This window comes from Lithobates pipiens, unplaced genomic scaffold, assembly GCF_037356315.1.
Source record: "Lithobates pipiens isolate NorthernLeopardFrog02 unplaced genomic scaffold, aLitPip1_a1.2 Scaffold_25, whole genome shotgun sequence".
NCBI lineage: Eukaryota > Metazoa > Chordata > Amphibia > Anura > Ranidae > Lithobates > Lithobates pipiens.
Window position 1 is genome coordinate 56,405,410 of NW_027507787.1, and position 12,934 is coordinate 56,418,343.

Here is a 12,934-nt window from a genome sequence, read left to right on the forward strand (position 1 = left end):
TATACAGTGCTTTATCAATCTAGGGTCTATGGTTGCAAAATGTGGGTGCTTATTTCAGAAGTGTGCCATTATCTGAAAACTGGATTGAATTAGGTTTACATTGGGTAATGTGTATTTCCTATCATCTCATATTTCAACTCCTTGCACACAAGCTGAAACTTTTCACCAGGCTGATAGTGCATGCACGGACTTCTGAAAAATAAAAAAAATAAATCTAACACAGGAAGGTCCCTTCTTCCCTGTTAAGACTTTGTTTTACCTGAAAATGAACACAGACAAAAGTGAAGTAAAAAATCCTCCAAGTGCATCAAAAGTGAGACTCCAGGGTAGGAAAGTGTAGAATGGAGATTTGTCATTCCCACAAGGGAAAAGGAAACCGGTGATATATTTATCCTACCAGCATTGGCAAAGGAACTATTCATTTAGCATCTATGGATCCTTTAGGAACCTAAACTTCAAGGAAAAGTAAATATGCCTACTGGTAGTCATTAATAAATCCTTTTGGTGTACCCTTAAAGATTTTCCTTTTAAATTCAAATGAGAACCACAATCTGAAACTCACTTGCACATCATATTTCTCATTGCTTTCCCATTAAGACCAGAACATATTGCTAACATAATAGACAGTAGCAAAGTGTTCCTGAAGCAGCTAACTCTCTTCCAGACATTTCAGCAAGTCCCAGCTCATCGGAATTTTTGCTTCTTACGTTTCCTCTGTAAAAGAAGTCTATTTTTATCTAGTAAAATAAACTTCATAACTGCTTTGAGATGTTCTTTGGTCTATTAGTAATGAAAGAGAGAATGGAATTTGCACACTCTGGTACAGTTCATAGAAAAACTTCTGGCTTCCCATACATTATACAATTTTCCATTAGATTTACCAAAACCATATAATATGTGATCAAACCTAAACACTTTCAAATAGTATGCAATCAGGCATGCCCTTGCACTACACATAGATGAAGGTAAATCGAACGGAAATGTAATGTATGGCCAGCCTTACATTGACCAAACGGGCACTAAAAAAAAAAAAAAAAAAAAAACAAGTTTAAAGTAAAGTATATGTACAAGGAAAAATGAATAGCAAGTCTTAGGTCATTTTAAAGTGGCCACACATGCAAACAGAGTGCGACATTATATGGATAACCATGCAACCTTTGCACATCAAGAATACTCTGCCTTGCAAAAGTCATCTCCAAAGGTTGAAAAATGACATCCCATTTTCTACTCCTCGCTACATATAAAAAAGAAGCCAGGTCAGCACAGTACTATCTGAACCATTTTCAGACCGGACCATTTTGCTGGCTTAAGACCAGACCACTTTTTGCGATTCGCCACAGTCGCTTTAACTGACAATTGCGTGGCCGTGCGACGTGGCTCCCAAACAAAATTGATGTCCTTTTTTTCCCCCACAAACAGAGATTTCTTTTGGTGGTATTTGATCACCTCGGCGGTTTTTATTTTTTGCGCTATAAACAAAAATAGAGCGACAATTTTGAAAAAAAAAATAACATTTTTTTTTACTTTTTGTTATAACTATCCCCTAAAAATATATATATATTTTTTTTCCCCGATACATATTCTACATATTTTTGGTAAAAAAAAACAAAAAAAACGCAATAAGCGATTGATTGGTTTGCGCAAAAGTTATAGCGTTTACAGAATAAGGGATAGTTATGGCATTTTTATTGTTTTTTTTTTTACTAGTAATGGTGGCGATCAGCGATTTTCATTGTGACTGCGACATTATGGCAGACACATCACACATTTTTGGGACCATTGTCATTTATACAGAAATCAGTGCTATAAAAATGCAGCTATTCCTGTGTAAATTACACTGGCAGTGTAGGGGTTAAGTGTTCCTAGGGGCGTTACTAACTGTGGGGGGGCTGGGCTTTGTGTTAGTGAACACTGATCTCTGCTCCAATCACAAGGAGCAGAGATCAGCGTCACTTGTTGCCATTGTAAACGGCTTCTCCCCGTTCTGCCTAGCATCTTCCCGTTCAGCCGTCCCGTGAGACGAACGCAGGTATCCCCACGGCGATCGAGTCTGCGGGACCCGTGACCGGACTCACGGGGGTCCCGGCCGGCACACGTACACCAATATGCCTGCCTGTGCCATTCTGCCGACGTCCATGGGCGTGCGCCGGTCGGGAACTGGTTAAAGAAGAGTAGTAACTTTGTTTGAAGCCTATATGTTCAAGAATAGAGTCATTTTATGTTTTTCCATTGCCAATCAGATCTATTTTTATCATGCTCATCAACACCCTCATGCTGTCTTGGTCAAAAAAAAAATAGAAATAAAATAAAATCTTTTTTTTAGCCACTTGCTGGCCGTGCAATAGCCGACTGATGGCTACAGTGTGGCTAGCTAGTTCTGGTTGGCCATCAAATGACGGCCTCCTGTGCTCACTCTTCTCGCGCGCCCCCGGGTCAGGGTAAAGGGCCAATCACAGCGGTCCTTTACAACATGATTGCTCCATCCAATAATGGAGCGATCACTTGTCAACAACCCAGGACCATGACCGGTTCAGCTCGTGCCATATCAGTGCTCATCAGATCCACAAGTGCTCATCAGTGCCATTAAAGTGCTATTTAATGCCACTACAGTGCTGATGATATCACCTCTGACTAAATGCATCGAATGTAGTCATGTACGCACGCTACTGCGCATGCTTGACATTTGGCCATCCTGACTGTGGGAAACGGATCTGTTCTTAATGACATGTTTAACCACTTCCCGACTGGCGCACGCCGATGTACGTCGGCAGAATGGCACGGGCAGGCATATTGGCGTACAGGTACGTCCAATTTTAAATGCCGCCCTGCCATCGCAAGCACGCCGCTGCGCTCGCATGCCGGTCGGGACCCCCGTGAGTCCGGTAGTGGGTCCCACGGACGCTATCGCTGCGGGCATACCCGCGATCGTCTCACGGGGCGGCTGAATGAGGAGATGCCGTTGTAAACAGCACCTCACCGTTCTGCCTAGCAACAAGTGACACTGATCTCTGCTCCATGTGATTGGAGCAGAGATCAGTGTTCACTAAAACAAAGCCCAGCCCCCCACAGTTCGTAACACGCTCCTAGCAACACTTAACCCCTACACTGCCACCCCCTGGTTAACCTCTTCACTGCCAGTGCCATTTACACAGGAATCACTGCATTTGTATAGCAGCGATTGCTGTATAAATGACAATGGTCCTAAAAACGTGTCAAAAATGTCCTTTGTGTCCGCCCTAATGTCGCACTCACAATAAAAATCGCTGATCGCCGCCATTACTAGTAAAAAAATTTTTTTTATAAAAATGCCATAAAACTATCCCCTATTTTGTAAACGCTATAACTTTTGTGCAAACCAATCAATCGCTTATTGCGATTTTTTTTACCAAAAATATGTAGAAGAATATGTATTGGCCTAAATTGTGGGAAAAAAATTTTTTTTTATATATTTTTGGGGGATATTATAACAAAAAGTAAAAAATGCGTTGTTTTTTTCAAAATTGTCGCTCTATTTTTGTTTATAGCACAAAAAATTAAAAATGCAGGGGTGATCAAATACCACCAAAAGAAAGCTCTATTTGTGGGGAAAAAAAAAAAACACGTCAATTTTGTTTGGGGAGCTACTTCGCACGACTGCGCAATTGTCAGTTAAAGCGACGCAGGACCGAATCGCAAAAAGTGGTCTGGTCTTAAGCCAGCAAAATGGTCCGGTCTAAGTGGTTAAGCGTAACATTGTCGTTTTAAATGGCGTGCACTACTATTCTTTTAATAAACATAACGAGTTGTACAGTATTTCACTACATGAAGCTTTCGTTTTTACATCTACCCTGTTCATTGAGCATGCACAAGGTTTTGCTGAAGCTACTTCCTGGATAGTTTGTTCACCATATCTGCACTTATTTTTAGGAGCCATGTTTGATGTCATCTGAGCTAAAGTGACTGGATCTAATGTCTAATCAAGTGCAAATTGATCTCCCCCGAGTAAGGGGGATCGCTTGCTCTCCGGTAAGCCTCCAGTTACTCTGGGTGTCACTGTTGTGATATTTTGATCTTCTATTGAGCAAGGATTTTTTTTCTGGGACTCTTTATGGCCATTATTTTGATTCACAGATTTTTACGGCTTAATTTAAATTTTTCACTTTACATTTGTTAATATGCAAATATTACATGCATAGCGGCGCACTTTATTTATAGTGTGCCTAGTATCAGGGTTATAATGCTTGGCTGCTGATATAGATTCCAAGCGCGGCTAATCTTTCCCTTTTTCCACCTTGCAATATACTGTAAATAGAGCGGAGGAGATTGTACAGTTATAGTGTAAAAAGTGTAGTTAGCCTAACAGTTCACTGGTTAAGATATTGTTCTGAGTCAATCTAAATGCAAGACGCACTCTAATATACGCATAGAATTGAGAAGATAGAAATACAGCTGTCCCCTGTGCACACTACTACCCATCCCATATGGATTCATGCTGAGTACAAAAGACAGCTTTGTTCACCCACAGTGATGAATATAAACAGTCTCAAGGAAGAGAGATTGATTAGCTGTTAGAAATAAAGCTGGCCATATGTGGATCAAAATTCAGCCAGGGATCAATCGACAACTGCCTTGTCTGCTAGCTATAGGCAGCAGTGTTGATCAATGTACAATGACACCAGGGAAGTCTCCCCGCTGTCAGAATACAAAAGCTCAGCAGGGAGGATTCTCCCATTAATACATACAAATCAAGTCGGTTTTTGTTTTAACTGCTGGTTGAACGAAAAAAAGGGATTCATGTATGGGCTGCGTAAGAGAAGTAAGTTGCTACTGCAAGTTGAAACTTTAAGAATAAAAGTCTGCAAAACAGATTTATCTCACTATCAGTCTTCTAAATAATCAGACACTGGACAGCCTTAAGACCCCTACACACAAGCCAAATGTCGGGAAAAACAAAACAGCCAACATTTGGCCCGTGTGCATGTCTGTCTGTCCGACAGAAGCCGTCAAAGCTTTTGTATGGCTTCTGTCAGACGTGCATTCTGGAAAACCAGCAGTCGACCGACTCCTGATCAGTGCTCTCCGCCAATCTCCGGAGTGTTCTGGTGGGGGGGTTGCCCCCCCTGTCAGAACACAAATGCTCAGCGGGGGAGATCGCTGCACTTACTTCGCATAGTTAATACAGCGGGGCTCCGAGTGGAGCTGACCGTTTTTTTTCATTGAACACTCTGGGTTTAACCAAAAAAAAACACCTTAGAGTACTAGGCTTTACAGTACTGTATCCGAGCTAGACTGGTGGGAGCTCTGTGACCACACTACTAAACTATCAAATTCTGAATGTATAATATTCATCAGTTCGTGTAAATTTTGCACTTTTTACCAGATGAACTAAAAGAAGAAAGCTGTTATAAATTATTTTGCAGTATAAAATTTAACAATAGTGGACTTTAAACAAAAAAAAAAAAAAAAAAAAAAAGGGTCAGACATGTAGGCCGATATTGAGTGACTGAAAATGCCAGTAGCTTGGTATGTTGTACTGACCCGCTTGCCTAAAAACACTGTGAATCACTGGCCTGTAACCACTATGCTGATAAGAATGGCTGACCTCCCCCCCACCATGTGTGTTCAATTGGCTATTGGGTGCTGGGTGCTGCCGCCATCTCCACTAAGGGAAACCGATCTCTGTTCTCGATCTCTGAACCGATCTCGGCCGACTGCAGGGAAAGGAGGAGGGGGCCAAACTTCTGCCTGAATTTGCCACAGCCAAAACCAGGGTACCCCCCCCATAAAAGGTGCAAAATGTGGCAGTAAAGCAGAGCTTCCCCTTTTGGGTGGAGCTTCGTTTTAAACTACATGCATATTAAACTCTAAGTAGAGCTTGAACTTAAGCCATTTCTGATCTCTCTAGACATTTTTAATGTGAACTAACTTCTTCTCAAAAAAGTCCATTTCATTTGGTTTCTAACATCTTAAAGAGGGATTCCACCTAAAAAAAAATATATTAAAAGCCAGCAGCTATAAATACTACAGCTGCTGACTTTTAATAAATGGACACTCACCTGTCCCGGGTTCCAGCGATGACGGCAGCCGAGGCCGATCGATCGCTCGGCTCTCGGCTGCTGCCGTCACCATTCTAGGTGAGGGAATCAGGAAGTGAAGCGAATCGGCTTCGGTTCCCTACTGCGCATGCGCGAGTCGCGCAGCGCAATAGGAATTGTCCGCGCTGTCACTGGGACCCGTGTGTGTCCCAGCAGACAGCGCGGCAGGACAGGAAATGACAGACTCCCATGGGAGTCTATGCCCGGAAGTGGGTGTAAATACTTGTCTTTGACAGGTATCTCCACCCCCCCTCCCCCCTGTAAGGTGCCAATTGTGACACCGGAGGGGGGGGGAGGGTTCCGATCAGCGGAAGTTCCACTTTAGGGTGGAACCCCGCTTTAAGCCCCTTTCACATGGGCTGGAATCCGTCCAAGCAGATCCGCCTGCTCAGCTGGGGATCTCTCTGCTGATCCCCACTGAGCAAGGTTTGCTCTTCTCTATGGGGCAGTCGGATGGAAACGGACTGCATGTCAGTTTCCATCCAATCATCTGATCGGCAAATGGCGAATGTATCCCCATGTGTCTGTTTTTAGGGGACCGAATTAGATGCCGGCAGGTGACAGCGGACACGTCTGCTAACATCGGCCGCGCCATAGAGAACAATGGGTGATGGGCAATACCGCTAAGCATTGGTGTTAGTGACCAAAATGATAAACCCCACCCCCCCCTCAGCACCTGTGGCAGTGACAGCCTGCATTGATGCTGAGCATTAGTGCCATTTAACCCCTTCTCCCTCCACCATTCAATCAAATTGGACAGATCTATGAAACTATTTTTTTCAAATGATTTCCCTGATGCAAGCCCAAAAGGAAAGGGTATTGTCACTGTACATGACTCCATACAAATCCTGAGAATTGCACCACATCTGACATGACCTGCCGTTTCTCGGAAGCGTGCAACTCAAACTGTTAATTCACAAACTATCTTCTAGGAGATTGTATAAACCATCTACGTGCTGAATGCTCTGTTACGCTTAAACTTCGTTTAATAATTTTCTCAGCCACTTATAAAGAGACGCCTGTGGATGTACAAGTTGTCTGGGAAAAGAACAGCAATAAAGGGTAATATTCTCCAAACCTTTTTGCCGGCAACATGGAAAGGATTTATCAGCCATCACAAAAATACATTTTATTTGTAAAATTATGTGGAACTCTGGGCAAAAACCTTAAGTCCCAGGAATGACCTCACATATTTTCTTTTGCTCCTTCACAGTCATGGGCTTGGGGAGCTAAATAGAATAAGATAGTGAAACTTTAACAGTCATTTTCATCCTTGATTACAAATTAGAGGTGAACATTACCATTATTTCTGTGAGGTGTGGTATGGTGGGCTGATGAACCATGCGCACAGAGAATGCTTGCACTTATAAGGTAGAGACCAGGTAGGCATATATGTGTACATTTTATAAGGATGGTTTTGTTTAACCACAGTGTTGCACAATGCTTTGCTTCACTGTTCTTTAATATAGTGCAAGCCTTTTAAAGCAGTAGTAATTTGGAATCATTTCAAGAAGGCGGCGAGGGGATATTTTTTACAAATTTTGTGACCAAGCACTACTCCAACCAGGGAGATGAATGACTCTACGGCCACCAACAATGCATCAAATTAAATGGAGGGCCCAGAGAACCCTGACAACTCCATGAGGGGCCCAGGGGAGATGCATGCTCCTGATGTTCAATCAGGCAAAGCTGGGACAAAGGCCATGGGTGAGAAGTCAACAACCACCTCTTATAGGCCGCAGCTGGAATCAGGGTAATCCCAGTAGGACTCACCACTGGTGCCTCCAAGGCTGTCTGGAAGCTGTGCTGTGTAGCCAGAGTGCCAGCAGGCCTACTGCTGAAAGACTGCTTCCTAACTCAATCCCACTGCAAGAGGGCTGTAACCACAGGTGCCAGTAGGGAACTAGGTGCATGCTTTTAACACTGGTCAGAAATATCTGAGCTGCCTATAGCAGAAAGAGGGTTTACAACTAGCTAGGACTGCCCATAGGTAGAACTGTGTTTTTATGGCTAGTGTCCTATTCGTAAAAGTGGTGCTATAAAACCCACAGTCAAGAAGATGAACAGGCTGTGTCCATCAATAAATGCAAGAGAAATATCTTTGTCAAAACGGGTGGAAAAAAAAACCTGTTGCTCATGTCTGGAATTCAGAGCTGACCTTATGTCCCATACACACTCCGGTGTTATTTCAAGGAGCCTATTTAGGCCTCTAATTTCTTATTTTGAACTGAAAATAATTAGACTTTATACTATAGAGATCGGAGAGAGGGAGTAGTTAATTCGTTTAGCAAATGACACCTGGGCAGGGCTAGCAACATTTGGTCCACAAAAAATGCTGTGCGTTGTTAGCCCACAACTAGGTCAAAGAGCTTAAATTAATTCCTGGCCCATTAACCACCATTTATACTTGCAAAATCTTTAAAAGGCTTCTTTAAATGTTAATAGTTCAACTGGACCAAGCCGGTCTAAAACTATTTCCTTCACTAATACATGCGCCCACTGTCAGCGCTTTATACATTATGTGCTTATGCTCCTGCATTCCATTCAGCTTTTCCAAGGAAAACAAGCTGTTCATAAGCTCTGTATCACTAGTTGGAGCTGGCACAGGTTTGTAGACTGGGTCACCATCCCCATGTTGGCAGCTCTGGGACAAACAGCAGTACTGTCACATGACAGGATGAAAGTCACATGCTCCTCCATAGAGTAAAGGGCATTTTCTTTCTTACCAGCAGAAGTGAGATAGGAGCAAAAGGCATGAGAGTACAGTATGTGCTGCTGGGCAAAGCACAGATTTGCTTTATGTAAAGAATTAAGTTCAGATAAGGTATACAGTAGAGCTTCTTTTAGTGAATATTTTGCAAATACTTATACGTAATACAGCAACAAAGATGTGAAACAGCAAAGTCGTATCAAAAGGTAAAATTGCAATAATTACTTGTCTTTATATTTTTTCCCATTAAGCATTTTTTTGAAAAATGCAGCACAAACATTTTTAAGTTAAATTATTTTGGAACGAAAACCATCTGAAATGGTTACTGACAGCATATAAAAGGATACTGAGCACTAAAATGACCAGCCCAAATAATGTAAGAAGACAGCGTACATGTCCTGCCCACCAGTTCCAGTAAGTGTGTGCCATGCGGTATGTCAGGATAGACTGAAAACAAATGAACATCATACTAGTTGGAAAGGCAACCCCTGCTCCTATGTAGTGCAGAACTTTGGCATGATCCACCTACAAAAGACAGAAACCACAGCATTAGGACAACATATGCATTAAAAATGTATTTCAAAATGTATGACGGGAGACATTTTGCACCATATCCGCTGCAACCACTAAACCATACAAGATACCCGTTTTCCAGTCAAAGACACTTTATAAAATGCAGCTGAGATTATCAGTTTCCAACCAACATTCCTATAACCTACAAATTCCTTCATGCTAACCACTGGAATGAAATTGCTTGGGGAAAGAATTTAAGAGTTTTCAGGTCCAAGAGGTATTTCAAAACGAATATACAGCCCAGATTTAGGCCCTTAAAACAGGTACGGTAGGTTAGATTCAGCTCGCATCACATTTGGGTAGTATGTTATTCACAATTAAACAAAGTTTGGTATAGTAGTTTACTGTCCAAAAGTTGTAAGAAAAAAAATAAAATAAATCACGTTACATTTGACCAAGGTCTGCCAACCTACAATCAAAGCTCTTTGTAAACAATTCACGGGGAGAGGAGAAAACATGCCTTAGGAGAAAAAGTAGGAACATAATACATTTCAGGGGGTTACTCAGCACAGCCGTCATTCAGAACACACTAAAGCTGCGCGATTATTGTTAAAAAATCTTAATAACGATTCAACCCCTCCACCATCTTAATACAGACTTTCCCCCGGATTCATGTTAAGCAAGTGCAGCGCCGAGCATAGCTGGCAAAATAAAAAATAAATAGAAATTTAGACGGAAAAAGTTTATCAACAGAGATAAAAGAAAAACTATATATATATATATATCTTTTGATTCTTTTAGATCAAATGAATGAACTTCCATCTGAAAATGATGGCAGTTTAACCAGACTAAACCTTTTTTGATACTTGTTCCTTACAAGTTAAAAAATCAGTATTTTTTTCTAGAAAATTACTTAGAACTTTGAATTCACGAAGATATAAGGCTTTCTCTGAATGGCAGTCATGCCAAGCAAGCAACACCCTGCGGTTAACTGCACAAAGAACTACCGATCTGCATGGCACCCAGAAGATACCGGACATATAAAGCTAAAGCTAATACAGTGAGTTAAAGCTTCCGCAGAGAGAGGATAGGTATCAAATATGCATACGTATTTTGGGCCAAGCTGGCCCAATGCAAATATATAATTCTTGGAGCAAAGTCACCATTTTGCCACAGCATGCAGAACACACACTAATGTGAATGTTCTCACAAGGCAAAAGGTATGTACAGTGTTAGAAGAAAAGACAGACTGCTAGTTTAGTGCTAATACAATGGTGTCTATTTTTGTTTTAAACATTGACCCTTGTTGGGTCACTGCCATAATGTAAGGTGGCCTAAGGCGAGACTAAATATATTGCTCAGTTATCTGGAGACTGGGAGGATAAACATGCGTTAAAATGTATTTACACTTCCCTATGTCTAATGCAAGAAGACTGCTTCTGATGTACTACCCGTAAATTCTTACAGTATGACCTTTAGGCACATTGGGTTACTGTTGACTAAATAAAGCATATCAAGGGGAATTGATAAAAACTGCAGCAGTCAGAATCTGGAGCAAATGTGTATTGCAACCAATCAGGTTCGATCTTATTTTCAAAGCTTAAACAAGCTGAAGATAGAAGATGATTGGTTACCATACACAGCTGCTCCAGTTAATGTCTGCTCCAGTTTTCATAAATTCTCCCCACTGTATACAGAGTATACAACACATCTGTTTGACAGACACCATAGCAATATCACAGATGAAAATCTAGCTGGCACTGACGGCATCAGAAAAATACATCCACCCTTAGCACTTGTAAAGCAGATATGCACACACATCACAAAACACATACATGTTTTGCATTTCAAAAGCTCATTTGGCTCTCACAAATTAACGAGTTATAACTCGTAAGGTTTGATTAACACGTCGTGTCACCTGAAAGTACAATTCCCAGACAAAAAATAAAGAACCCATGCCAAAAAAAAAAAAAAAAAAAAAAATTGCCTTTTACAGAACTCATCTTAGTCGAAAAAAAAAAAAAAAAAAAAGTGAACGTTCTTGACAGGACACGTCATAACACTGAAAATCCCCTTCCAATTTCTTTATATTAGGTGCTCCCTGGAAGACTCAGGCTTAAAACTCCCCAAAAACATTCAAGACTCTTGTATAACTAAATGTTCTAAGGAGCAAAGGTTTCACTTCCAAACATGGCAACATCAGCAGGTCTAAGGCCTGGATCACACTAGTGTATTGTGATTACAGGCATGATCATGTAGTTCAACTTGTTTGCGGTTTTGACATGATTTTATGCCTCTGCGTGACAAATTATTTTTGTTTGTCTGGGAGGAGAGCGGAGGGACCAAGGCTATGTGTGGGAGGAGGTCTTTGTGCATTACCATTTAAGTCAATAGGGCCAAAATCATGCTAGAAATTGCACCAAAGTAGTGCAGATCCTTTCCCAAAGTCGCTCTATGCCGCGTTGCATTGATATGAATGGGCACCATTGAAATTTACATTTCCATTTTCATGTGATTTCTGTGCGACTGAAATTGTGCCAGTGTGAACCAGGCCTAAACTGAACTTTCCACTGTGAAGGATATTCCCTCCAAGCTCTGGGATAAAAAATTTTTTTTTTGAAAGATAAAAAAGGACTCCAGCCCTCCAACAAGCTCTGAACATGCAACTTTGAAACATTGCCATTTAAGAACAGTAAGGCTGCATTCACGCCTGAGCGTAGAGTTCAAGCGTTTTTTGCGGGCGTTTTTTCCCGCGATTCGCAGCGTTTACCGCGATTTTGTGCAGGGCAAAAGGTCACCGATGTTAAAAAGAAGAAAAACGTCCAAATCTGTTCAATTCGAGCGACAAAAAAAGGGTCCGGAACTTGTTTGAGCTTCATTCGTTCGGCTTCAGGCGACATGTAGTGGAGATGTGAACCATCTCCATTGAGAATAATAGAATTTTTCCCCTCTAGCGTTTTGTAGCTTCAAGCTACAAAACGCTCAGGTGTGAATGGGGTCTCAAAGGATATCTAAAGCCCAAACTTTTTTCTTTAGGTTTTGGCTAAGTAAGCAAGGGCTGTGAAAATCCTGGTCCTAGGGTCCCCATGGTGTACAATAGAAAAAAGTTCCTAGGTGACCCGTGTATTTGAATATTTTATATGCAGTTTCATTAACTGTAGTCAATGCCGTAGAAACAGATTACCCCTTTAACCTCTTCCCATCCCACGTATAGTCAAAAGATGGCCGCAAGTTGTCTTTCATCCTGGGTGGCCTTCATAGGACATCCTCGGTTTCCTGGCTGCTAGGTGGGCGCGTGCCCACCACGTCACGCGGGAGCATGTGTGCGTGCCTGGCAGCTGTAAAGTCTGACAGGCACCCGCTACTGCCGGTCACAGAGCAGGGACGTGATTCAACGTCCCGTCAGAGGAGAGGAGACCGATCGTGTGTTCTCAAGTATAGAGGAACACCGATTGGTCACCTCTCCCAGTCAGTCAGTCTCCTCAACTCACAGTTAGAATCACTCCCTAGGTAAAACATTTAACCCCTTGATCGCCCCCTAGTGTTAAGCCCTTCCCTGCCAGTGACATTTATACAGTAATCAGTTCATTTTTAATAATACAAATCAGTCTAAACTGAAGAAGAAATGTGTTTTTTT

General features: G+C 41.8%; 1 protein-coding gene across 2 annotated transcripts in view; it reads right to left on the bottom strand.

Annotated features, from left to right (window-relative positions):
• Window positions 1-12,934, bottom strand: part of LOC143930290 (transmembrane protein 150A-like) — a 236,192-nt gene that overhangs the window by 8,252 nt on the left and 215,006 nt on the right. For both annotated transcript variants that reach the window (XM_077454485.1, XM_077454484.1), the window contains one exon: window positions 9,132-9,309. In XM_077454485.1, the coding sequence (XP_077310611.1) occupies window positions 9,132-9,309 (178 nt within the window). The remainder of the gene's footprint in view (window positions 1-9,131; window positions 9,310-12,934) is intronic.